A 27,972-nucleotide genomic window follows, 5' to 3' on the forward strand; every position below is an offset into this window, starting at 1 on the left:
TTTTAGGAAAAAAGCACTGAGAACAGTCGTACCTTGGAAGTTGAATGGAATCCATCCTGGAAGTCCATTCGACTTCCAAAACGTTCGGAAACCAAAGCATGGCTTCTGATTGGCTGCAGGAAGCTCCTGCAGCCAATCAGAAGCTGCAGAAGACCCATCGGACATTCAGCTTCCAAAAATAGCTCAGAGACCCAGAACAGTCACTTCAGAGTTTGCGGCGTTCGGGAGCTAAGCTGTTCGGAAACCAATCTACAACTGTGCATATTTGTAGTACAGTATGTTATAGAAAACAGATTCCAATAGAAGGCCTTATGATGGAGGAGACACATAGGCAAAAGATGGATGTGGAGGGAAAGTTGAAGGAGGAAAAGGCTCAGCCCCTGAGGTTCCACAGACTGTGCTTCCATGGCTCTCTAGGGCCACATCCACACCTTCCATTGAAATCACATGGCTTCCCCCAAAGAATCCTGTGAATGTTAGTGTGTTAAGGGTGCTGGAAATCATAGCTCTGAAAGGGGGTAAACTAGAGTCCCCTTGATGGGGGGGGGCATCTGCTTTAAATGCTGTTTAAAAGTACAGGGGTGGACATGACCTAGGTCTGTGACCTCAGCTGTCGCTTCCGATGGCTCTCCCAGGCACAATGTTCCAATTTCTGCATCTTCCCTTGGACGCAGATCTGAACGAACAGGGGACGGTCAATAATTGCCGACAAACAGAGCCCTGATGGAAATGCTCTGGTTTGTCCGGATGCCAAAAGGTATTGAGTTTTTGCTTGAGTGGCTACCCAGCAACCGGTTTCCCCCAAAGCTTAACATTAAGTCACCAGCCGTGATGAGCTAAAAATGTCCATAGCCAATGAGAGTATGAAACAGGTGGGGCCAGGATATCTATAAACGCTGAGGATTACGGGAGGGCTCAGTGCGGAAGAAGCGAGGGTAAGGGGGGCTGAGGACAGCCTGCATATTTTTGGCCTGAATTTGCCTTGCGTGCCCTCTTCTCCGAGGCTGGGTGTCACATAATGCCACATATCTGCAGCCATACCCCTGGGACAAATGCTAGGAAGTCTTTAATGATGTTTGAGCTTATCTTTCACTTGGCTCCGAACTGAAATGAACGAGGGTCTGGAACAACAACATGGCCTGCTCATTATTTATGTTCTACGCCACTGTTCACCATCCAGTTATTGCCGCCTTTCATTATCCTCACAACCAGTCCTGGGAGGTCAGTGAAGGTGAAAGAGAGAAATGGCTGCCCCAATAGCTTAGCAACTGAAATTGAGCATGTGACGTTAATGTAAATTCTAAACCAGGTTTTCTCTTTGCTGCTGGATAGGTCAGTGGGTAAGTGCTGGTGGTTCCTCGCCTTTGCATTCTTGTCCCTTTATTTCCAGGACTCTTAAGCATGGCGGCCTCTTCCCATTGGAAGCTAGGCATGCAAATTGTTCTCGGTGGAAGATGGTTATTTGCATAATGGCTGCTGCTGTCGCAGGGACATTGTTGGCTACCTGAATGGTAGGGTTGTAGCTCAATGGAAGAGCAACTGCTTCTCATGCAGTAAGTCTCAGCTTCAATCTGCATCATCTCCAGGTCTGGCTGGGAGAGACCCCATGCCTGAAGCCCTGCAGAGCCAGTCAGTGTGGACAATGCTGAGCTACATGGAGTAATAGTTGGACAGTGTATGCCAGCTTCCTGTATTCCTGAAATGATCAAATGCAGTTCATAGGATCAAGGGTCCTCTCTGAGGATTCTGCCCTTTTCATCTGGAAAAGAGGCATCCAAGTGACCCTTCCCATTGGGGAACTGCATAGGTGTCATGAACTGGTTCGACACAGAGGAATGGTGGGAGGAACCAGCTGGGGAACCGCCAAGGAAAGCAGGATCAGAACCTGGGGTCAGAGGGAGAAGGCTGGGAAGAGGTGTTGGGAGCTGGGGAGGTAACAGGGCTTGGTGAGCAGGGAGAGCCTGTGGCAGAGAGAAGCCCAGAATCGGAGGCAGAAGCTGAAGCAGGTGAAGCCAAGAGGAAGAGTTGAGTCAGGCTGGCGAAGAGTCATGGGTGCCTCCCGCTCCTGCTGCAACAAGCTCACCTCCCCCATTGTCTTACAGAACCAGAAGAGAGCTGAAACAGGTGGAACAGTGCCAGGCCACATGCAGGAAAAATTTGCTTGGGGAAAGCCCTGGAGATAGATGAGGGGACTTAGATGGCTGTGGAGAAGCAGGGACTTTGAGTCTTGGCAACTGGATCATGGGGTACGACCTACCCCATGAGCTGCTCATTAGGCCTGGCACTCAGCCAAGACTGTAAAGACTGTGTTTTTGCTAATAAAGAGTTATGGTGTGATTTACTGTCGGCTCGCTCTTTGACAATAGTTTTATGTGCCGATGTGACAGCAGCCGCCATTTCACTAATCCCCATCCTCCTCTCAGATCTAGTACCATGCCTAGCAACCAATGCTGGGTTTTGCTAGCAGAATTGACCACCTTCCCCTCCACCCCAGCTTTCTAACAGTACTTCTTCCAGCTGCATTGGCAAGTAAGTTCAGGTCAGGAAGAAAAAGTGGTCAGCCTTGCAGCCTCACAGGGCTCTGGGGTGTTATCCTGTGCAAAAAACGGATGCTTTACTCATCCAAGAGATTATGGCCACCCAAGTTGACGTAACATTTAGAATCTTGCCTTTACTTTCCTCTCAGAGAACTTTTGTTATCGGGCATCATACAAATGTTGTAAACGGGAATTGTGATTAATAGGAACAATGTGTGAAGTGAGACGGCAAGCATTTCCAGAGGCATAAAACCAATTCCGTACAAATTACTAGAAGGCGCATGGAAGTCTTGCATTTGGAAGCACTGCTGTGTGGCATTCTAGCAGGGCAGGATTATGGGTGCAACATTCATCGGGGGAGAGAGGCTCAGGCAGATGTGTTGGAAAGAATCAGGTCTTGCTTAACAAGCTTGCATTGGGGGGGGGGGAGCGGTGGGGGGGCAGGGAAGCTCTCTTTGAAAAGTGCTGACTTCCGCGTTTGCCTGGGCTATGTGGGGCAGTCAGCACGGATTTTGAAAGCTGTTTGATTATTTTAAAAATATCTTCCGAGGTCACATTTAATCAAGTCCAAAGCGCCAAGCCTATACGGTTGAGGTTTCTCCTATGAATAAAATTTGACAGGGAGAAATGAAATACCTCCAAAATCAACAGCGGAGTATTTAGTCAACTCACCTCAACCTATGGACTGTGTCCAAGGCTGCAAAGAGTTGCCAGCTATTGCAGCCTTTCCCTGCCTAATCCACAGAACAGACACCTGATAAATCTATGTCAGGAGGACAGCAGCACCTGTAGTGCATTTCACGGTTTAAGTGTACAAGAGTCATAGTTGGAAGGGACCCTTACGGTTGTCTGGTCCAACCGCCTGCAATGCAGGGACTGTGGGCACTCTGCATGCAAAGCAGGTGTTCTCCCACCCAGCTGTGCCTCCTTCTCAAGGTTTTGCCTTACTCATGAATGAATTAGGTGCACAAGTCAATGAAAGGAGGTTGCCCCTATTGCATCTAGTTACTTTAATCAATTCAGCTGTTGGTTTTGTGAATCGCCCTTCCTCCCAAGGGAGCCCAGGACAAGGTACGTTAAAGATTGAAGCAGCAGAGTTCATCTTGTAAAGATAAGCGTAACAAATCCCCACATAAAACGATAAAATAGCCGTAAAATCAGAGTGAAAAACACAAACATAAACCAACCAGCAGCTGGGTACTAAAACAACCTAATTTGATTTGTAAAAACCTTGTGACGGTGAGGAGGAAGACTGGGGAGTACTTGGGGCAGAAAACTGGGAAGGGGGGGTAGCGAAAATTGAAAAATTGGAGCAGAGGCTTCTTGGGACAAGCCACAGTGGCAGCACCTCCCTCCTTTTAAAATACCATTTGGCCACTGTCCCAAGAGGTGGTGATGGGCCTCTACTGGTAGCCCAGCAGGTGGATATGTTTTGTCTGATTGTCTCCTTGGAATGACACTATAAAGTAGATCCACTAGCTAGCACAGTGATTTCCACCTGTGCAGCAGAACTTCCCTCCCCTCCTCTCTCCCCTCACATCTCCTGTGCTCTCCCCAAATCTGCTCAGGAGGGTTGGAAGAAAACCTAGAACAAATTTGGGGGAAAGCAAGGGGAGGAGTGGGAGGGGAAGTTCTGTTGCCCACTCAAAAGTCCTTGAGCCAGCAGATCTGCTTCTTTGGATACTGCCCTGTATTGTGTTGTACCTGAGGCATTGTTGGGAGCAAGGAAGATGGCAGCCACACTGCCACTTATCCTGGTAGGTCCCCTGTCCCAACCCCAATTTCTCAATTTCATTCCCACCCTCCCCAGATTTTGGCCTTCCACCACTCTTTCATCCCAGTGACCCCGGAGCTGAATGTTTAGTTCGGCATTCATTCCACTACACAGCTCACTTTAAGCACTTTGGTGAGCCTCGTGGCACATTGAGTCACGGTGGAGCAGATCCTTCGTTAGAAACGTAGCCCCTGTTCGCTCACAACCTACAGCTGCACTTGTATCAAAACGGCCAAGTGACTTTACCTGGGTTCTCAGAATCTTCCCCTGATTGTGCTGTTCCTTTTTCTCTCTGTGTCTCTTCCTGTCTCTCTTTGCTCGCCTTGACCAATAATTTCAAATTCCATTCGATCTGCACAGATTTCAGTTATTTGCCAGATAGGATCAATTCTCGGCTATGACCACCTGGCCGCTATGAAATCCCTCAGGACGCTGAGGGCCTTGAGGCCCCTCCGAGCCCTGTCCCGATTTGAGAGCATAAGGGTAAGGGTTGTCGTCTTTCAGTGTCTATGAAGTGTGTTCACCTCCAGTAATCAGCACCTTCTCTCTCTTTCCCACAGGTTAACGGGCCATCCAGTCTTTCCTTAAGGTGGCACATGGCGGCTTCATTTTGCTAATCCAAAGCAAGACAATGGGTACAGTTCTTTCTAGAGAAGGGTGTAATATAGTGACACAGGTCCAACACCATTTAAAACACACACACACAAAACGAAATTGGGTATTACAGAGATACATCACAGTCTATGGCATTCTTTTTCAAAGGATCGTAATAAATGGCTGGGTCTTGCAAAGTGATTCATCTTGAGGCCACAAAATTACAGTGTTTGCATAATTTAATAATGGGAGCTGTGCCCACATCTCTGCTGTTTCCATTCAATTATATATAAAAAAATCATATCAACTGCACACAAAAAAAGTTTGTGTTTCAGGAAAACACTGCCAGAATTAGACTTTGCTGGTCCTTCTTTCTTCCTTTTTCTGACCAACTTTTGACATCAGTTGGAGCTCCATGTGGTCACCTTGAGGAAAGTAAGACAACATTTAAGATGGGGGTTCCCTCTGGTTTTGAAGTCTTGTGGTTTCATTTTGCACTGGAAACCAGTGAATGGGTCTATATCCTGAAGGTCTCCTGGAAATGATTTTTATACATGAGAATGTTGATGGGGTTGTTTTGCCCCTGCCTTCGTGCTGGGTTAATGCTATATATTTTTCCTCCTTTTAGGCTCTTTCTTCATCAGTTGATTAACCAGGCTTATCTTTACAGGTGAAAATCCAGAGAAGAGAAGCTGAATGGTAGGATTTGTGCTAATGGTTTGGACTTTTCCATTTTGTGTCTCCATTCAGGTCTCATTAGTAAGCCTCATAGCTAGTACACTTGGATACTCCGAAATGGGTCCCATTAAATCCCTTAGGACCCTCAGAGCTCTGAGACCCTTAAGAGCACTATCACGATTTGAAGGGATGAGGGTAAGATTCAGTTAAAACAACAACCCACATGACCCATCATTGAAGCCCATCTGTCCACGGACATCCACCAGCATGTTGTGAGGGCCATCATTCCTTCCTTCCTTCCATCATTTGTTCATTCATTCCTTAGTTGTGTTTTTGTTTTTGTTTTTCATCCTAAGCTGTAAATGAAACAATTGATAAATGCCATATGTTGCAATATACCCCCTTTTTCGCCTCCCTCCTCCTCTGACAAATTCATCCAGCTTGCTTGTAGGAGTAGCTTCAGCTTTGACTGATGCCCACCCTGGTGGATTCCCTTACGAGCTAATCCTGCCGCATTCCTTGTCCTACAGCACTTTACAAACACATTTCAGGCTGAGTGCACATCTGGCTGACAAACCTGCCTCAGTAATGGGGTGCTCCAAAGAAAACAATTTGGCTTCTCCAGCTTTAAGGTGGCCTTTTGTGCACCCGCAAAAGCTGCCAGAAGGTGAGGCAAATGTTGCCATCAACCAGACCCCTCACAGAAAGGCTGCCTTTGGGTGTTACAGCAAACCATGGTTCATAGTGATGCAAAGGAGCCTAGGTGAGCCCCCGGTGCGTGCATTTCCCCCTTTTCTCCTCCAGCGCAGCTACAAAGTGGAGTCCAGAAACTTTTGCTTCCACTTTTGATTAACCACTGATATCAGAACCCTAAACGATAGTATTAACTCTGATTTGTTTAAACAAGCCAGCTTCTTAAACCATGGTTTGAAGTTCACATTTCAAAGAAGCCATGGTTAAAAATAAACCACTGGTTAAGCAAAAACCATAGGCTTTGCTTCTGGGAGGGGAGGAAGAGTGTCTAAGCCTGCATCTCATTCTTGCCTGCTAAACTATGGTTTGGTGTGATGTCCAAATTGGTACACTATATAGTTCTACGGTTCCTCATTCCTACTATATCCTGCATTGAGAGTTAACATAGACAGATAAGATTTCTCTTCTGCATGAAGCTATTTATTTGAACAAATAAATGCAGAGAGCCATCCCCACGTTAGGAAACGATCTCACCTATCTAGCATGTGTGCCTCTCCTGCTTCTGTGACTACCAAATGGCCACACATTGGAAGTAATATTTGCATAGGGCTGGGAAACTGGACAGTTTAAATCCAGCTGTTCTGGGCTTCGTGGATAAGGGTGTTAGGCAAATGTTATGTCTCAAGTGTGCCCAAGGAGAGGGCATGGCATGAGAGCACCACCCAATTTCCAGGGCACATACATTCCCTACACTTATAGACTCATCTAAACCAAGATATTTTACTACTTCAGTCTGTATCTAGACCAGCGCATGAGCTGATTAACATTTTGCTGCTTGAACTCAGATACCGAAAAACCCCCACATTTAAATGGCGTAATAAAACCATAGGGCACCTGCTGCAAATGGTGCACATGGCTTGAAATGGGCTAGCCGCCCAATAAACCAACGCCAAGGCAGTGTTAAGAGAAAGATTAGGCTCCCAGTGCCATGTTTGTTCACAAGAACCCAGCCACTGAAAGTACATACATGTGACGTCCCTAACCCACAAGTCAGATATTTCTTGAACCTAAAAATGTCAAATGCATGAATCAGCCATAAGTTATATTGGCTACAATAGCCTTCCTCAACCTGGTGCTCTTGAGGAGTTTTGAATTGCCATAGGAATGCTAATACCTTTGGGTGCTTGGGAGCCATCTTTCAGAAGACAATACCAAACATCTTTTCATGTTTGCTGTTGCCAGTCTTTCTGAGGCTTTTTTGTCTCCTCCACTGCATACATTTAGGGCTCATCCACACTTTTTGCCCTTCACTTTCTATGTGCACGTCTGTGCTTTAAAGCGCTGTGTCTGAACCCCCTTTTCCCATTCTTCCCAGTAGCTTTTTAACACTAAATTTGAACAAACGGCAATTCAGGTTTTCCTGAATTGTTTTGCTCCAATTCAGCAGTAAAGAGTGGGTTTTTACGGGGAATAAAAAAGCATTCAGACATAGAATTGTAGAGTTGGAAGGGATCCCGAGGATCATCCAGTCCAACCCCCTGCAGTGCCAGAATCTTTTGCCCAATTTGGGTCTCAAACCCAAGACCCAGAGATTAAGAGTCTTATACTGTACCAACTGAGCTACCATCATGGTGCTGTAAGGCGCAGGCCTGTGACTAGAAACGCAGCACAAAAGGAAGTCTGGATGAGCCCTCAAAGCACTCTATTCCACTTTAAGAGTTACGGTTTCCCCTGAGAATCCTGGGAACTATCATTGGTAAGGGAGCTGAGAGTCCTTAGGAAACACTGAAACTCGAGTTCCCAAGATTTTGGGCATTGGGGATCCCTGACTCTTAAAGAGGAATAAGAGCGCTTTAAATGTATGGGGTAGATGTGGCCATAGTTTGCATCTTGGCTCTAGAGTTTACCAGGCCTGGCGGAGATTTAACACACAGCACTGATCTTTATGTAGGATTAAGGATTGAGAATGGAACTTGGGGCTGTGGTGCCTTTGCCTATAGCCTCTCGCCTCTCATGCACAAATTCGTTTTCACACCCTTTACCAAATTTCAATTTCTAAAAACCCAAATAGGTGGAAAGTTTTCCCAAAAAGACAGTGTGCACTACAGCTGCATTTAAATGTGAACATAAAAGAAATGTGGCCAAATCATTTGGAGGATTCCTGCTCAAGAAATGCCTGGATTAGCTGCGCTTGCCATGCATGCCATTCCCTGCGCCTCTCTCCTCTTCTCCATTTCATTGCACATGTCACTTGCCATCCCTTAAACGGTGTGTGCATGTTTACATTCGGGCCATTTGCATGCAGGTATCAGAAGCATTGGCTTTACATGATGAGTCGCACCTTGCTCATTCCTATTCATGGCTTGTGACATCCTGTGGCCTGCTGTTTGCTTGGACCCACACAATGCGTGAAGGATCCTGCCTTCAGCTGGGAAGGTGGAATTGATGGTCTTCTGCCCCGCTTCCCGTTCTGTGTTTCTGTGTTTGCAGTGTTTCAAGCTCCCCTCTATTTCCAAGAGTTCTGAGCTAGATGCATGTAAATAGAGGTGATGCAAACCACAAAGTTCAAATTCAGAAACAAAAAGTGCAGAATTCTGTTGTGCAAATACATTGTCAAAAACAACAAAATGTTTTCTTTTTAAGAAAAGAAAAGGAGCGTTTGCAATAAGCAGATACGGCTGTTTCTCCCCCCCCCCCTTTTAAAGCAAATGCTCACAAATGTGCCAAATTATCATTGCTAGCATGTGATGTTCTGTCAAATATGCAAATGTTTGGAAGAAAGAGTTTGCGTTTGCAGCCCATGGCTTGCTTTCCTTCAAAGCACCTTTGCAATTGGAGATGTAGACATTAATATGCTTGTTTACGCCCTCACTTGTTTGTGAACATAGCATTTGTGTGTGTGTGTGCAGGATTGCAATCCCTCCTGTATTTCTTGGTTCCCTTGTGCATGTCTGTGCCATATTTGCATATATAATTTTCTGTCTATGAAAGCATTTGGACCACTGTTGCTTGTATGATTCATTTTGTCAGGACTCCACAATTGTATGATTCTATGTAACTCCCATCGGCCCCAGCTGCTGGGTGCTGGCATCACTTAGGGGAAGGCTGGTACAAAGTGTTAATGTGCTCTAAAATATATCAGTCTGGAAAATATGTCATAGGGTCAGATCAGCCAACCTGGTGCCCTCCATATGTTCAGGACGTTTATTTACCACTTCCTTTCCTTTGTTAGGCCACCTCTGTCAATCAAGCATACATGCAATATGTTTAAAAGGGGCATAATGCCTTTGTTCAGATGCACTGGTTATATGAGTGTGTCAGAGTTATGTTCGTTTTGGTATACTAAAAGTGCAAAGATCAATGCAGAGGTAATGACATCGGTCAATGCCCATTTTGCCAAATCCATTTCTTCTGCAGCTGCTTACAATTTGGGCACCCTAAAAACTGCTGTGAGGCCTCTTAGTCCTGCAGGTTCTTCTAATTATTACCTCTTAAGAGTCATCAACTTTCAGGGCTTGGGCAGCTTACACAGGTTTTCTTTTAAAGCAGGATTCCAGCTTCCAAGTATAGTGGAGCTTAGTCCCATTTGTTATATTCTTGCCTGCTGCTAAGCTGACACTGCAGGTTTAGGCAGAAATCCTAGACATACGTCCCCAGAAGTAAATCCCACCGGGCTCAGTGGGGCTTACTTCTGAGTAGACTTACATAGGATTGCACTGTTTGTTAGTTGTTGTTTTTTAGTTTTCTCTGCTTTGAGAAATCATTTGAATCAAAAAGTGAGAAGTCATCAGATAAACAAAATCATCACTCAGCTGTTCCTGTGTGTGTGTGTGTGTGTGTGTGTGTGTGTGTTTAAAATAAAGGCTGCTTTTCAGCTGTTGCAATTCTCCCTCCCCAAAAGGGATTCACATGAAAGAACAAAATGAAATATGACCACCATGTAACACAAATTAAAGCACAAATTAGGTCCAGTGTTAGTTATATTCGAATTAAACCCACTTAAATGAGTGGACATGACAAATTTAGGCCCATTAATTTCCATAGGTTTACTCTAAGTAAAATGTTGGTGATACAATCCATAAATCTTAAAAAGCAAAAGTTTAAAAATTTCAATTATATATTGCCAAGCCATACAGATAATAGTAATAGTAGTACAGTAATGATTTTATTATTTATACCCCTCCCATCTGGCTGGGTTCCCCCAGCCACTCTGGGCGGCTTCCAGCACATAAAAATATAATAATAAAATGTCAAAGATTTAAAACTTCCTGATACAGGGCTGCCTTCAGATGCCTTCTAAACATTGTGTAGTTCTATAATAATAATGAATTAATTAAGATTTAGAATGTATTCACTGCTTGCGCAAATGCCACCAGGAATGGAGCTATAAAAGGGAAGTTCTTCCATTAGGAAACCACCACAAAAAAGGCCCTGCCTGGCGCTCTAAACCAATTGAACCTCTGCATAATGTCTCTGTTAAAATCATACTTTATGTTCATTTTAACAAGGTCCATAATTTTATTTTATTTACGCAAAACATCTGGAGGGCCAAGGTTGAGGAAGCCTGATATACATAGGTGCAAATTTAGAAAGAATTATTATCAGTTAAATAGGACAAACAGTAGATTTCTGCCTGGTGGGAAAGAGCAGCAGGCCTGTTTGCCCTCAAAACAGAGGATTGTTGTCTGTAAAGCTGGGCACAGGACCGCCCTAAAAATTGAGGATAATTTAGTTGTGATTTGAACATAAGCCTCCTATTTCACCACCAAGGCAGACAACTACTTTCTGGCTCTGTGTATGTGTTACTGCTAGGGAGGGAAGAATCTGTCAGTTTTGTTTCTTTCCTTTTCTCAATCTTAAAATCAGCCCTCCACATTTTGCAGCAATTTGCAAGCTTAAAGAAAAAACATCCTCATGAAAATTCATTAGCATTTTAGTGCAAGTTTTTCCCTAATTAACACAATTCTATATGCAGTTTAGACTAATGTACATATTTTTTCAAGCAAATGCATTTTTGTACGCTATTTTCACAAATACCTTCATTTTATGCACCTTTTTCCTGAATAATTTCATTTTTGCATGTTTTGGTTGGAGAACTGCATCATAAAAATCACATAAGTGCAAATTTCAAAGACGAGCTGCGTTTCAGTTCGCGTGTGGTTTCCGAAAGTGCGAATCTGATACATTCAGCTGTAAATGTGTTGTGAGTCGAATTTCTCCTCCACCCCTAGTGCCTGCTGTGCTGGACTGACCCCTTTTCTTCCTCTCTTGGTGCATTTACTTGGTGAGATTTGAATGGGGAATAATTACGAACACACGCCCCAGGAAAATCAAGTCCTTTTATTTTTAGTAGATTTAGCCACACTTAAACCATGGCTTACGGACAGTAAAACTTAGCATTATTACCAGCTGACGATATGCTCTAGAGTGCGGAAGGAAATTCAGCCCCTATAAAAGATGTATTAAGTAGTTTTAATACCCAAGTACAAATACATCAAGCGGGAAGGATGATAATAGCTCGTAGGTTCATTCTCTGGGAACACATTATGAGACAATAGCCTAGTTTTCAAGCCAATGGACTTGGCAAAACTTCTTTGAAGTTAATGGGGCCTATGATGGTGGGCTAATCAGAGCATCAGGACTGAATGTGAAGGGAAGGTACCCTGAGGCAAGGGTCAAATGAAGTTTCCCCATCCTTGATCTCTGCGAATACACCTAGGTAGTCGCTCCATCCCCCGCCCTCCTTCCTGTTTTTATTTAAAACTCTTGCTCAGGACTGATTCATGCAGTGGTGGGCTACACAGTGAGACATTGAACTGTGGCACACATGCAGTAGACTAGGTTGCTGAGGGCTATTGTCAAAACTTGCCCAAGCTCAGAGACAGCACCATGGGGCCCATAGCTGAGCTCTAGCACAGGCAGATCAGAATTCAGATTCTGGAGAGGCAAACAATGGTCCACAGACACAGAATGTGGCCCAGGTGGGCTGGTGGTTAGTTCTGGATCAGAGTGCAAAACGAGGCAGAAGTCAGAGGAGAGGCTACTTGCCACAATGGCTATGCTCTACCTTCGCTGTGATGAGAGACATGGTGCTTCTGAATACCATTTGTCAGGAATTGCAGGTGTCTAGGCAACACGTTAGGGATGTGGGTGGCGCAGAGCCTAGGACTTGCCGATCAGAAGGTTGGCGGTTTAAATCCCCATGACAGGGTGAGCTCCTGTTGTTTGGTCCCAGCTCCTGCCAATCTAGCAGTTTGAAAGCACAAAGTGCAAGTAGATAAATAGGTACCGCTCCGGAGGGAAGGTAAACGGTGTTTCCGTGCGCTGCTCTGGTTCTCCAGAAGTGGCTTAGTCATGCTGGCCACATGACCCAGAAACTGTACGCTGGCTCCCTCGGCCAATAAAGCGAGATGAGCGCCGCAACCCCAGTTGGTCACGACTGGACCTAATGGTCAGGGGTCCCTTTACCTTTACCTTAGGCAACACGTTCTCTTTTGCAACACGGGTTGTTTGGATACTAGGAATTGCAGGTGGGCAGAGTGCTGTTGTATTCAACAGGCATTTGGATGGCCACTGTGAGAACAGGGTGCTGGACTATACGAGCCTTTGGACTGATCCAGTAGGTTCATCTTCTGTTCTTATGGCATTGGTTAGAATGAGGAGCTGGCTCACAGCCTGATCATGGAGGTTGGCTGATAGCATTTGGGATGTTTCTGAAGCCTAGAGGGTGGCCTTGACCCTACAGAGCTTGGTAGTCTGCTTGGTTTGCTGAGTGCCCAGAGTGTTGGCATTGTAGGAAATAAGGTTCCAAAACCAGGGTTTTGGGGACCTGTGATTCAAGACACATACCCTCCAGCACCTGAAGAAATGCATGTGTACATTTGTAGCCATGCATGCCCAACTGCTTCAACGGGGACCCAAGTATGTTGCAGATACGAATACATATGCCCTCCATCACCACTCCCTCTGCTTCCTTAAAAAAACCTTCTGTTTTGGCATTTTGTCCTGGCAGCAGAGCAGAATTGCTGGCAGAAGCTGCTGCTTCACTGCAACAGGTGGAGAAGGTGCAACTCCCTATGTCCAAGCAAGGAGTTGAAGTGTCATTTTTAGGGGCAAACTAGATGTGACATTTGTTGTTGCTGTTGTATTGCATTTATATCCAAGGAGCTAATGGTAGCATATATGGTTCTCCCACACCTTCCCATGTTCTCCTTGCAATAACTCTGTTAGGCAGATTAGGCTGAGTGACAGTGACTGGTCACCCAGCCAGCTTCATGGCTAAGGGGGTTTTTGAACCCTGATCTCCCTAGTAATTGTCCAATATGCCTAACTATTACACGCTGGCTCTCAATCCTTCTATCAGCAACCAGGTGCCTCTCCTCATTTCCTGAACAGGAGCAATGGGGATGGCTTTTTGGGGGGCGGGTAGAACAGTGATCCAAAGCAGGACTTCAGCAAAAGGTTAAATTCCTCGCCCCTTCCTCATAGTCCCACCTAGATCAGGAGCTCTTTTATAAAAGGCCATTTGCAGAATTTCTAATCTCATGAATAAAGTCATGTCTCATTTGTCCTTCATTCAGTCTGAGCTCAGTTTGGGTTCCTTTGGCCGCCGCAAGACAGAAAATACTGAGGAAACAGATCTGTTGTTTTTTTGACACATATACAATTGGAGAGAGCAGGTGCTTTACAATCTGCATTCTTTTCAGTGAAGCTAAAGGAAAGGAAAAGAAGCTTAGGTTAAACATCCTAGACTCTAGAACAGCGGTTCTCAACCTGTGGGTCCCCAGATGTCGTTGGACTACAACTCCCATCATCCCTAGCTAGCAAGGCCAGAGCTCAGGGATGATGGGAGTTGTAGTCCAACAACATCTGGGGACCCACAGGTTGAGAACGGCTGCTCTAGAAGGACAAGCTTTCTTAAATTTGCAAGTCACCATTCACGCTGAGTCCTGGTAATAACCTCACGTTTTTCTAAGCGCCCAACTACTGCCATCAATGGGTGTCAAAGAGAATTGTGCTTTGTTGCCCTGGGACATACAAGGAACAGGAGGATCAGCCCAAAGGTCTCTTTAGTCCAGCATCCTGACCAGCTAGATGCCTCTGGGAAGCCTGAAAGCAGGACCTGAATGCCACAGCACTCCTTCCTATTTGTGATTCCCAGCAACTGATGATAATAATAATAATAATAATAATAATAATAATAATAATAATAATACCTTTATTGTCATTGTACAATGAAATTAAATGAGTCTCCCCCCCCCAACACTCAATCTCTTATTGTGTCTTGTGTCCCTGCACATAGTGAGTAGCCATGGGTAGCTTTGCCCTCCAAATGTTTTTGTGTCCACGTTTTTTGTACCTTGTCTTGTTACCTGAATGAGCTTTCTTTGACGTGTTCAGGAGGCAACAGGAGAGAAGGGAGAGAGAAGGCTGGGCATTCCATGGCCTGGTGGATCCTTTTGCACCCCCACCCCGCTTAACCCGCATGCTTGTGTCTTGAATTTGTGCATGTCCCTTTTCCCACAGCGTTCCTCATTTGGAAATTCAAGTCTTACAATCTCACATGTGTGCCATGCAGTGTATTCGCAGTAGTTCTGGGTTGGCACAGAGGGACATTGAACAAGGACCAAATGTGTGTGGTTGCATTCACCGCACACACAGCCAGCATAAAAGATTTTGTTTTGGCCAGTATTCAAACAGGAGCTGCTTTCTTAAAAAGTGGTACCTCATGTTACAAACACCTCGGGTTACAAACACTTCAGGTTACAGACTCTGCTAACCCAGAAGTAGTACCTTGGGTTAAGAACTTTACCTCAGAATGAGAAGAGAAATCGTGTGGCGCTGGCAGCGGGAGGCCCCATTAGCTAAAGTGGTACCTCAGGTTAAGAATGGTTTCAGGTTAAGAACGGACCTCCGGAACGAATTAAGTTCGTAACCAGAGGTACCACTGTACTTTTAATTTGAATAATGTTAATTGGGTCAACAAAAATGCCACAGACATCACAGAAACGCACGAGCGGGCACAAACTATAAGCAGCTCTTAAATGAAATGTTTCTGGACATTAGACAGACAAGCCCAAAGTATTTTATCCGCTGGTTTTCATGCGAAAAAGGTGGGCAGATATAAACACATCCACATGCATAGATCTCACTCATAACCACCACAGGCTACACTGCTGTTGAGCACAAAATGTTCTACTCCTCTTGCTTTCCAGGCTACCATGAAGGCTAATTCTTCCTCGAGCCAGGAATACAGTGACTGATTTATGATGAAGGAACAGCCATGAATGACAAACGACAATGAATCTTAGGAGAGCTTTACGATTAATTGTTCACATCCCTCCCCTGCTCTTCTTTAACTTTTTTTTTTTTTAAAGTTGGGGTTTTTTTTTACATTAAGCTTTTTACTCATGCAAAATCGAAAAGTACAGAGAGACTATAATCAGAGTTGCAAAACATAAAAGCAGTACAGAGACTGTATTTTCCAAATAGATAAGGGAGCAGATATTGTAGAAAAATAAAAGCAAAGCACATAATGAGAGCCAAACTGCTATTGGGAGTTTTGCATATCTGAATTCGGCACATAAGAAATGAAGTGCCACCAAACACACTTAGAAAAGCTGACTATAATTGTGCAAATCTTTACCCTGCCCTCCTTTGAAAAGGAAACCAGAGGGGAATACAACAGGGACAGAGCCTAAGGCTAATTAGGGAGAGGCCATGACTCAGTGGCAGAGTGCATGCTTTGCCAGCATTAATCTCTGGCACCTCTAGACAGTGAGATCTCGCTGGAAGCTGCCCCTTCTTGCTTCCATGGCGTCTGTAGGGGCACCGCCCTGTGAGATTCTGCTGCCCGAGGTGGCTGCCTCAGTCCACCTGATGGGCCGGCCGGCCCTGTTATCAGCACAACGCAGATGTGCACTCTCATGGATGCTATTCTCTATTTTATGTGAGCTTAAGTGCTCACATAAGTGCTCCTGGCATGCCCCGCAGAGGACCTTAAGGTCCACAAATGACAACACTTTGGAGGTCCCAAGTCGCAAGGTGGTTAGATTGATCTCAACTAGGGCCAGGGCCTTTTCAGTACTGGCCCCGATTTGGTGGAACGCTCTGTCACAAGAGACTAGGGCCCTGCGGGACTTGACATCTTTCCGCAGGGCCTGCGAGACAGAGCTGTTCCGCCTGGCCTTTGGTTTGGACTCAATCTGACCCTTATGTTTCCCTCCCCTTATGGTTTTGATCTATGGGCTACTTTTAAAATGAGGCTGCATTTTAAATTGTATTTTAACCTGTATTTTAATTGGGGTGTTTTTTTTCTTCTATTATGTTTTTATTGTAATTTTACTGGTGTTAGCCGCCCTGAGCCCAGCTCTGGCCGGGGAGGGCGGGGTATAAATAAAATTTATTATTATTATTATTTATTACTGCACACCCCAGTCACACCTTGACCGCATTCCTGACACACAGTCCAGTTCCCTGCAGGTTAGTCAATGACCACATCTCTCCTGTTTCCATAGAAATCCTTTGTCCCACAGCAGTCCCTCCTGTTTCCTTCCAGGGATAAGCAGCACAACTTTATACAGCAGACATTGTATTAGAACGTACTAAATGAGAGGCAGCCAGTGTTAAAGAATAATAATAATAATTAAAAAAAAATATTCGTATCCTGCCCATCTGATTGGGTCGCCCCAGCAAATTATTACATTGCAAGTGTCAGTACTAATGTTCTATACCAACAGAACACATGGGAACTTGAGACTCTCCAGATGCTATTGGGACTACAAATCCCATCACCCCGACCGTTGACCTGGGGGTGATGGTATTTGGAGTCCAGCAACATTTGGAGGGCCACATTCCCTCCCCCCTTACAAAAGAAGGACGTTTGTTCACAATTAAAACAAATGACTGCCCTATCCTTGATTTCTAAAATATATTTTTTAAAGTCATCATCATTAGTATTTTTTCCAATGCACTAGAACAAATCACCTTCCTCTGATGTATAGAATCTTATGCTCCTGCTTCTTTTCTTCTCCTTTACAGACACTGCAAATACTAATGGTGAAATCAATGTTATATGATGGGCTTGTCAGAAAGTCAGACACTGGCCTGTTAGACGACAAGAAGTGATGTTTTCCATAATTTAATTCACACATGACTCAAAATGTTATTCCCTCCCCAGTTCCCTACCACTTTGTCTCAGTTTCCAAAATGTAAGCAGAAGGAGGGGAAGGTTAAGTAAGGAGCTCTCAGAAAAGCAGAAGGATTCAAATTCAGAGAAAGCCACAAAGGGTAGACCAATTATTGCACTCCTCTACTTCAGTCTTGACGAAGAGTTGGCAGTGTCTGTGATAATGCCAGATTTACAGAAGACTTCCCAAGCCTTTAATATGTCTCAGTAAGATGGAAACAGTCCAACAAAAGTTTGCCATGACTGAACCAAGCACAGTTTTAAATCAATAGAACATAAGTTAATGCATCTAAGCTCCATTCTGCTGCTGGATCGTGACTTACCTTTTGCTGGATTGGGCCCCAATGTAATGCTCTGCATGCATGTAAACCCTTTGTACTGTACATATGGTGGTTCAAAATATTGAGTGATGTGTCCGTAATTTGATGGTCATATTGTCCATTGGAATGCATGTTGCCATTATACTATTTCCTGCCAGGGACGATACTATGTGTTTGCTACATAATTCATTTTTGCTGCTTCGGAACCATATTGCAAATGTGACTTTTCTTCCCTTGATGGTATTATCTTGATTGATCTATGTCTTATTTGGTCCCAAACCTTTCCAAAAGTCAATCGGCATCATTCTCCCTGACATCATTGGGCTTTGGGCCGGATCATACATTATCATATCCTTAATTGTACAGTATTATTTTGCATGCCCGATTAAACATGTTGTGTTGCTTATGGTCCTCTTTATAGTCCATGAAAAAATGTAGCTTTTTGTAGATAATAAGATGCGGGAGGTGGCAATATACTGTGTACTGGGAAAATGAAAGCAAGGGTTAAATCAATCCAACTCTAAATTAGGACTGGAGGGACAGGGATGCATCCCTTTCCCCCATCTTGCATTTCAAGTAATATGTGAAATAGAAGCTGGTGACTAATTCATTCCTCTTACAAAAGGGGGGAAAGATTGTTCAAATCAGCACCATGTGTATCCATCTCACATATTGCTTTAAGTCAGCCTTCCCCATCCTGGTGCATTCCAGATGTTTTGAACTACAATTCTCATCCTCCCTTTCCATTGGCTATGGAGGGTTGTGGAAGGCTGTTTTAGGTGCAAGGTGCGTATAGGGGTCTGTTCCTCCGCCACAGGACTTGGAACACTGACTGGATAGAATGTATAGGCCATGGCTATTACCACAAGCCTTCCAGCATGTCTTTGTTTTCTAATCAGTGGTGTCTTGGCCTCCAGCCCAGATTATATTTAACTTTTAGATCGAGAGTCATTGATATGGTGAAGTTGAACTACAGGTCCCAGCATCCCCGGCCATTGGTCAATATGGCTGGGGCCAATGGGAGTTGGAGTTCCAACGTTATCTGTATAGAGCCATCCTGGCTATCCCAGTTGTAGACCTTTGAGGAACAATACTGTCCCAGTTGAAGATTATTTTAAGGTTTGGATTATGAGTCTTGCCTTCAGCCACAATGAACTAGTTTAAGCAGTTATGTAAATTGGGCTGCTTATGATGGTAGTACACCATTATGGACTTAAATCATTTCATTAATTAGTCTTAAAAACACCTGGAGGGTGGCTGCTCCATCTTAGACCTTTGAGGATCAATGCCACGCAGCACAAGGAGATAGCTGTCAAAAAATATTTTTTAAAATAGCCAATCTATCCAAAGGACTTGTGAATCCTATACATGTCCACCTAGAAGTCTGATTGCGTTCAATGGGATTTACTCCCAAGTAAGTATGTAGAGGGTTGCAGCTTGATAACCGTGTATAAAGTAACATGCTTCTGACTAGCTGAATAAACTAGGAAGCAGGCCGCATTTGGCACCAGTTGTAGCCAGCCTTGAACCAGAGGCTTCACTATTGCTCTGTCTGCTCCAGCTCATTCAAACAATGTACGTATGGGTACCGTGGCTTGCATTCTGGCACTGCAGTTGGTCTTTTTCCCCACTCAGCTGTAGAAAGCAGAACTCCTGTTGTGCTTCTGAGTAATTTCTCGTTTCCTTGGAGCTGTTAAAAAGCATGGGTGTCCCTGGGTCAGGAGCTGGCAACTTGATTTTCCATCAGTCATCAAAAGCAGCCAACACATTGTACACTCAGTATTATGGGCATTGTGTTACCTAGTCTTTACTAGGCTGTGTTCAGTGACTTCATCATACATAGACAGTTTCGAGGATGTTTCTCGGTTGAAGGATCCTAGATGAATCCATTGAAACGTATTCTACTAGTTTAACATTGTTCTTGCTAAAGACAGTGAATGTCATTCTGCTTTTCTGTAAGAGTCCCAGCCTAACTCAGGATAGTGGGTGTAGAGTAGCAACTTTGGAGTTGTGACTTAAAGCAGAACCCCTGCAATAACTGTGTTCTTTCTTCTCATTCATCGAAGGTGGTGGTCAATGCTTTGGTAGGCGCCATCCCTTCTATCATGAACGTCCTGCTTGTCTGCCTTATCTTCTGGCTCATCTTCAGCATCATGGGAGTCAACTTGTTTTCTGGGAAGTTTGGGAAGTGCATTAACAACACGATAGGTGATGACCCTATGAACCAATCATTGGTCAACAACAAGAGCGATTGCCAAAACTTGAATGAGACTGGAGAGTTGTACTGGACAAAAGTGAGGGTCAACTTTGATAATGTTGGCGCAGGCTACCTGGCTCTGCTGCAAGTGGTAAGTTCACTACTACTTATTCATGTTGTTATTAGGCAGTCGCACTGACCGAAGGAATCTTAAGTCAATGTATTTATTTAATAATAAATTCATTTATACACCCCTCTTAATTTAAACATACACACCCCGCACAGAGTGGTTCACAAATGGTCAAATGTATAACACAGCAAAGCAAAACCATAAGACCATCTTCAGCCTTAACAGAGTAGCAAGTCAATAATCATGTAGACTGTTCGATGAACCAGGCACTCCCAAGCCTATTTGGCAATAACCACAGGCAAGTCCAGGGCATTAGAGAAGAGGTACATTTTTAGGACTCAATGAAGCTGGAGTAGACATTATGACTGGAACATTATGATCTGTAGATGATTGAGTGATTGAATCAATTTGCATAAATTTGCCTTTTGGGGAGGGCAACCCAATAGTTCTGAAGCAGGGATGGAGAACTTGTAGCCCTCCAAGGGTTGTTGAAGTCCCATGAGCTTCAGCCAACATGGCCAGGTCAGGGATGGAAGCAGCTGTTAGCCAGCAACATCTGGAGGACAACAGGGTCCCCACCCCATCCTTACTGGAATGCCTTTTCTAAGAACATGTATGGCACTTGAAGCTTAGATAGACAGATAGTTCTGTTGGTCAGTTAATTGGAGGAATCCATTTAGCCAGTCGAAACAGTTTGAACTAATTAATCTAACCAATGAACTGTCTAAATCTTCCATGTTGTTATGCCCGTATGCCTGTTATTGGCGTAGGGTTGCACATCAATTAATTTAAGGACTTTATAAGTCCTTCCTCAACACAAACAATAAGATAACAGTTAATAAACTTCAAACAGGAAGCAACAGCATTGATCCGATAAAGGAGTCTGAATCATAAAACAGTGTGGAAAATAGGATGTCCAGGGTAGAGTTCAGACAAATCTGAGCCAAGAAACAGTGGGTTAGAACAGCTTGAGTGAAAATCTTTTGAAGGGTCTTTCTCATATCTCCACTGCAGCCCCCCCCCCCCAAGATGATTCCCAAGATCTGAGGGACCCTCTGGAATAGCATGAGTTGTACATAGGAAGCTCCTTCATACAGAGTCAGGCTGTTGGCTTACACTGAGTGGAAGTGGCTCTCCAGAATTTCAGGCTAAGGGTCTCTATCCCAGCCATACCTGGAGATGCTAGGGTTGAACCTGGGACCTTCTGCAGGCAAAGCATGAGCTACATCCCTTCCCCAAAGGAAGACTGCAGAGGGAGGTGGAAATCAGCAGAGAGAAGGGGGAAGGGGCTCGTGTGAGTGGTTGCTCTTCATACATGACATCCCACAATGAAATAGCTTTCCAGTGGGTGCAAGAGGTTGCAGTGGTCAGGGAAAGTCACGTAACTGAATTTCCACTTGCACTACTACGGATCCAGGACATTTCTCCCCTCGAGCAAGTTCTCTAAATCAATAACCAGCCAGATGCCCCTGGGAAAGATGGAGATAGCCAATCCCTGTTATGTGTCCCCATCAGCAGGAACTGAAAGCTATACCGCTGCTGATCATGGAGGTTTGGTTTCCCTAATTTGGCAAATGGCTGTGGATAGACTTCTCCACTGTGCCTTTATCTAACCCCTTTAAGGATGAGGAAAAGGCCTTCTCAGCTAGTGACCTTCAGCACACAGGAATCTGCCTTGTATCATATCTGTCCATCGTTCCACCTGGCTCAGATGTTCTGGAGTATGACTCCCATCAGATAGGTTGGAGAGCACATGAGACAGAGCCTTCTTGGTGGTGGTCCTGCTTGGTGGTGGCTGGGGAAACCCAGCTAGATGGGCAGGGTATAAATAATAAAGTTGTTGTTGTTGAACTAACTCTTCCATTTAATATTCACTCAGCCTCTTCAGGCATTCAAGAGAGTCTTAAAATATTTTTTCTATTGCATAAGACAGTTTAGCATATCAGAATCAGGCACCTATTTCTCCGTATTTGCAAAATGCTTCATATTCTGCTTATTTAAGCTTCTGTTGTTTTTATCCCACTTTGTGTGCCGCTGTGCCATGATGGCTCGGCCCTGGAAAGCAACTGAGATGGTTAGTCAGGGTCAGGAGAAAAGTGGTGCAAGTCGTTTCTTAATTTGGTGGAGGGAAGCTGGTTTAAGGCAAATATGTCACTACCTGTTCCGCTACCAGTTCAAAGGCCTCCCCAAGTTTTTTACATGCTTTGCTCTTATATGACCTTTGCACTCTTCAGTGAACACCGAGCAAAGAATGTTGATGAGCCTATGCTGGAAGCTGTTGTGCCCTTCCAGACATCTCTGAGCATTCAGATCACATCCTGACTTACTTCCTACTTTGTTAGCCAATGTTAAGCCAGTGTCCCCCAGTTTGGGCATAATGGGGCACTCTAGCTTAATGCAGACCAGAAGTTGGTGGAGAAGATGGTGTGTAATGGGAGAAATGGAAGAGAGGGTGAAGGAAGATGACTCAAGGAGCAGGACTCGGCCTCTGCACTTATTCCTGGTTTATGAATCCAGAAATGATTAGTCAGTCCAGGCCTTGAATGTGTGTAGCAGGGAAGTTCCTACTTTCAGACGAGAGAATTAGATTGGAGGCCCCCGTCTTCACTGCTCACACCTGGTGAACCAGATGCGCTTATTAGCTTGCATGTTGAAGACTGCAGAGCAAATATATCCCCGCTTTTTCCTGTTTCTACCCTGAAAGCAAAGCTTGCAAATGTGTGGCTTTTTATACCGATAGAAACAGTCTCTTTTGAAAAAAAAGAGGGAGCGTTGTGTGCTGTGTTGCAGTTTCTAACTTTCTGCTAAATTTACTAGGGCATTTCATAGATCGATGTCATGACGCACCAAATATTTCTAGACTCTGCACAATTTGAGAGCCAACCTTTTTGTTTGTTTTTCCCTACTTGCAATTAGTAATATTCAGACAGGGGACTTAAAATAGCAAAGAGCATTCTAAAACAAAAGAGGAAGCAAAATTTGACACAGGAATTTGGGAGGGCCTTCGATGGATCACCGTTTTGTGTCCCCATTAGTACTAGATGGAATTGTGGGGGGCCACAGGCCTTCTTGATGGGGAGCAGTCTGCCCCCCTGGTATTCAGTCTAATGCACGCTATCACTGCAGTCCTGCACACACTTATCACAGAGCCATAGAATTGTAGGGTTGGAAGGGAACCATAAGGGTCTTCTAGTCCAAAGTAGGAATTGCAGCTAAATAATCACTGCCAGGTGGCCATCCAAGCTCTGTTTACAAAGCTCAACTGAAGCAGAGTCCTCCACCAGCTATGCCAGTCCATACCACTGTGGAACAGCTCCTACTGTCATAAGGTTTTTCCTAATGTTTAGTTGTAAGCTCTACTTATTAGGAGGTGAGTCTCACTAAACTCAGCAGGACTTACTTCCAAGTAAACATGCTCAAGATACAATGCTTTGTCATTTGAACATGCTCCAGTCTCCCCAAGGCTGCTTACACACAGTAGTTTATTAAGCAGGTTGGGAGTTGTTGCTCTATAAAAAGCAAACTACAGTTCCCAGGACTCTCTGGGGGAAGTCATGTGCTTCAAATGTCCTTTAAATACATGGTGTGTTTGTAGGCTAAGTGAGAAATGGTTGTTCTTTGTATCTGTGATACAGCACTGCAGGCTGAGTATAACCTTGCACCTGTTATTCAGGCCTGATCCTGCTTCTCCCTTGATGGTCACCATGCCACTAAGTTCTTCTCTATGATTCCCCCCCCCCTTTTTTTGTAGCCCCCTGCGCAGCGACACATCCCTTGCTCACCTGCCCACTTTGCAGGATGCAGAAAGGATGGAGAGATTGGAAAGAGCATTTTGGGTTCAGCCCTTCCAGTTCATTCAACTTCCTTGGGAAACGTTGGCTTTCTTTCTTCTTCATCCTCCAAGGAGACAGGGTTGCTTAGAAAGTGTGTGGGTGATGATGCCTAATGAAATTCCAGAAGTCAGAGAGGGGGCTGAGCAGGATTTCCTGTGGACATATGAAGCTGCCTTATGCTGACGCAGACCATTGGCTGGGACATGTAGCCCAGTACTGTGTGCTCAAACTGGCAGCTGCTGAGGCATATAGGTCTTGCTTAGCCTTGCTGCTTGAAGATCCTTTTATTCAAGGGGGGGCCTTCTTAAGACCGGGGATTGCTTTCCCCCAAGAGGAGCCTCTTGGGGGCCCTGTGCTGGTGGCAGGCGAAGGCCAGAGGCAAAAGCAGGCAGGGGAATAGATGTGACTCTTGCCTTTATACAGTAAACTACAGTATAATCTTGCAAAAAATCAGAGGTTTTTGCAAAAGCATTTGAGCGGGGCTGGTGAGGGTGTGGCACAGGGAGTGGAGGTGCTGTCTGGAAAGAGTGCTAAGGGCCAGGTAGAAAAGCCTAGGGGGCCACGTTCAGCCTGTGGGCCCAAGGCTCCCCACCCCTGCTTTAATGAAGGGACCAGAGATTGAGCTGGGATCTCATGCCTGCAAAGCATATACTCTACCTCTGAGCTACAGCCTCTCTGTTAGGCAAGAGACCAGACCAGACGGCAGCGCATAGGAGCAAGAAACTATTCCTCATTGCACTGGGACAGACATAGTTCCATACCGTACTATTTCTCAGCTTTCCCAAACAATGTTATTGGCATTGCAGGTAAAGTTCACAAGAGCTGAGCTTGCTGTATCAAAGTTATAGATAGCTGAGATCTAAGGTTTTGCAACCAGCTTTGGTAAGTGGTGGTGATAACATAGTAGACAAGGGGGTTGTTTGTTTCCTACACAGGCAGATACAGCAACCAGCCCTATGGGGTGATTTAGGCTTGCCCACTCCCATAGCTGGCCCAAAGTTATGCCAAAGCATAACTTGACCCCTTTCAGGCACAAACTTGAGATCACTGCCTTCCTCTTGCTTATCTTGTTTTGTTTTACATTGATTCAAAGTTAGCCACAGTCTGATGGCACATGCCTTCTGTGCAATAGCCTAATCATCAGCTGTAAGCGAGACCCCAAGATGAATTTATCAGCAGTTAAGTCTCATCCCAACACACACACACCAGCCCATAACTAATTTCAATAGCAGACAGTATTTTAGCTGGACCTATGCCATGCAGGACAATATCACACAACACTCCCATAAAGATCTTACCACCTTCAGATCTGGTCTGTAAGTGGTTACTAATTCCCCCGTAATTTTATTTCCCTCCCAGTTACGTTTCCCACCCCTGCCTTTCATGATATCACCACTTCTTTGCAGAAGTGTCTTGCGAAGGATTCCAGAAGCCTAACTGAGCTCTGGATTATCTTACTACTAGGCTCCTCAGGAGTTGGGGGGGGGATAGAAGGGGAGGGGAGCTGGATGGGACAAAACAGCTTTATAACTGACAGCTCTGCCATCCAACAATGCCTTATTACCATCCAGATCAGCTCATGAACTGCAATTGTGAAGTTCAGAAATTGTCGGGTTCTTTCTTTTTCCAATGCTAAACGCCCCGTTTATAGTCCAGCTGGAATCTTGGCCAAATCATGCCCCCGGATGGGAATGCCATGCAGAGATGGAAGATTGCTTTGCCAATGGGAGAGAGCTGTGAGGAAAGATTAGAGCAATTTGGAGAGCCACAGAGCAGGCAGTTCAACCTCTTTCTCCTCCTCCTAACCTCTTTTGGGCAAGAGAGTCGGCTTTTAAGTGGGAAGGGACTAGAAGAGGCTCACGTTGCCACCCGCAGGATTACGGAAACATTGGGAAGCAGCTATTAAACCACCTGCAAAAGGGATCAATAGTACAGGATTAAATCATCATTTGTTTCAGTGAAACAAGCTGCTGTATCGCCTCAGGCCTCTCAACCCTCCTTTTTCATATTATGAATGTCGGTTCCAAAAAGCACACTCAGGTTTTACTGAGGGAGGCTGGTGCATTAGAGGAAATGAGGCAATGCACCTCCAACTAGCTTTCACGTGCCCTGCCTTCTCACTTACATCCAGTCCAGGGGGTGTCACTACCTGTCACCCTCCTTCTCCTCCTTAGTTTCAGTGTTTCCCCTTGCGCAACTCAGCAGGGATGGGGGGATGGATGACAAAACAAGGACTGGTTGGCTCTGCCTGTCATTGGCTCTAGCGCCCCCTACTGTTGGCCTCCCAGCCCTCTCACCTACCAATACCAATGGACATCAGCCACACAGGTAGGAAGTATGTGTGCCATTACAAACCAGGGTGCTACTTAGGGCAAAGCAGACTGCCTCTCCTGTTTCCTCCCTTCTCCCTATCACACACATACCAGTGTTTCAGATCACAGGTGATTACCCCAGAATTCATCCCACTGCCACCCCACCCGGTCCCAGCAAACACCATGCTGCCTGCCTCTGACCCACACCATGGCTGTTCAGTGGGGCAGCGAGAAGAGGATGGCAGCCTTCTGTGAACTTTCTTGAGCTAACTTGTCTTAGGATCTAAGCCGCTGCCTGTTAAGTTAAAAGCTTGCTTTCAGTCATTAAACAAGCGTCCCCCATAATAGAAGACAACCTGCTCAATAGCTAACTCTGTTCCTTTACATAAGCCAAAATTCATGGGGTGGTTTGGGTTTTTTTTATTGTATTAACAGTGAAAAATATTTTCCCCCACATAATAGTGCAAATAAGGTACAAAGCTATAAAGTAGCCATTAACACAAATGCATATTATGATTGTCTTAATTACATGCATTGCTTTTCTTTTTCCTAGGCAACTTTCAAAGGTTGGATGGAAATTATGTATGCTGCGGTGGATTCACGAGAGGTGGGCTGCTCAGATAAAGGACTTTTGTCTACTAACGTCTTGCATTATTTTATTTCTTTGTATGGTGTTTGAACCAGTGTCTCCTGCTTGCCGGTAATGTACACAATCTACTGGGAAGTTCTCCTGCAAAGCCCCCATCAAAATAAATGGGAGCTGCACAGAAAAGCCAAGGTGACTCATTCTGAGCACCCTACATTGTATTAAAAGGGGAGCTTCGTGAGTGACGCTCATTGATGAGGCTTGGGCAGAAGATTTTTCCAGTGAATCATTCTCACTTCTGCTCATGTTTTAGCATCAATTTGGACTTTTCTTCTTATACTAATTTTTTTTGATGATGTGTGTTATTTAGTATACTACTTAATCATGCTTTAATTGGCAACTAGAAACACCAAAGTCCCTCCCTTGATAATGGATAAAACGATCTTGCAAAAATGTAGTGAGCCTTGAAATTTGGACTGTTTTAGCCATTAACTCTTTTTTTAATAGAAGAGACATATTAAATGCAATTAGCCCCATCGGAAGAAATAGCCATCAGGCTAACATAATTAAAACTCAGTTCACACAACAAATGTGCATACACGCATCATGTGGAGATAGTAGTGCCCACTGGCTCAGGCCCTCCGCCAACTCCCAACTGAAGGTCGAGACATTCATGATGAGCAAATACTGTCGTCTGAAAAAAAGTTTTTTAAGTACCGTAATTCTTTTCAAGTGTCGTAGGCTATGCAGTAGGTGAGGCTTGGTATCCACCTAGCAGCCAAATAATTTCTCTGAGCTGCATAGAATGTGTTGTGCATTTCAAAGGAGGAAACACACACCTTGGTTTTAGTTTAGGATGCCAGTGGACATTCATCACCCTTTCTTTGTTTTCTCCATGTTGCTTTTTTTTTGCAGCGTGAGGAGCAGCCCGTCTGGGAATATAACTTGTACATGTACCTCTACTTTGTGATCTTTATCATCTTTGGCTCCTTCTTCACTCTGAATCTCTTCATCGGTGTTATCATTGACAATTTCAATCAGCAAAAGAAAAAGATAAGTAACACCTTGTCGACCAGGCAGCCGTGAGTTGTGGAAGGGGGGCAGGGATGTCCATAGCTCAGTGGTGGACC

At 44.7% G+C, this 27,972-nt stretch overlaps 1 protein-coding gene and 1 long non-coding RNA gene across 8 annotated transcripts in view; one reads left to right on the top strand and one right to left on the bottom strand.

The window, feature by feature from the left end:
- The window catches only part of LOC308459004 (sodium channel protein type 5 subunit alpha-like), a 294,603-nt gene that overhangs the window by 259,580 nt on the left and 7,051 nt on the right, over positions 1 to 27,972 (top strand). For 3 of the 7 annotated variants that reach the window (XM_080973958.1, XM_080973961.1, XM_080973964.1), the window contains 5 exons: positions 4,672 to 4,794; positions 5,656 to 5,778; positions 19,851 to 20,132; positions 26,810 to 26,863; positions 27,758 to 27,899. In XM_080973958.1, coding sequence (XP_080830084.1) covers positions 4,672 to 4,794; positions 5,656 to 5,778; positions 19,851 to 20,132; positions 26,810 to 26,863; positions 27,758 to 27,899 — 724 coding nt within the window. The remainder of the gene's footprint in view (positions 1 to 4,671; positions 4,795 to 5,655; positions 5,779 to 19,850; positions 20,133 to 26,809; positions 26,864 to 27,757; positions 27,900 to 27,972) is intronic. The other 4 variants (XM_080973960.1, XM_080973963.1, XM_080973959.1 and 1 more) reach the window with 3 other exon arrangements.
- Positions 1 to 27,972, bottom strand: part of LOC308459218 — a 96,318-nt gene that overhangs the window by 2,546 nt on the left and 65,800 nt on the right. The window contains exon 2 of the long non-coding RNA XR_013977914.1: positions 3,210 to 3,323. This is a non-coding gene — a long non-coding RNA (uncharacterized lncRNA). The remainder of the gene's footprint in view (positions 1 to 3,209; positions 3,324 to 27,972) is intronic.

This window comes from Podarcis pityusensis, assembly GCF_964106645.2.
Source record: "Podarcis pityusensis genome assembly, chromosome: 12".
NCBI classification, from domain to species: domain Eukaryota; kingdom Metazoa; phylum Chordata; class Lepidosauria; order Squamata; family Lacertidae; genus Podarcis; species Podarcis pityusensis.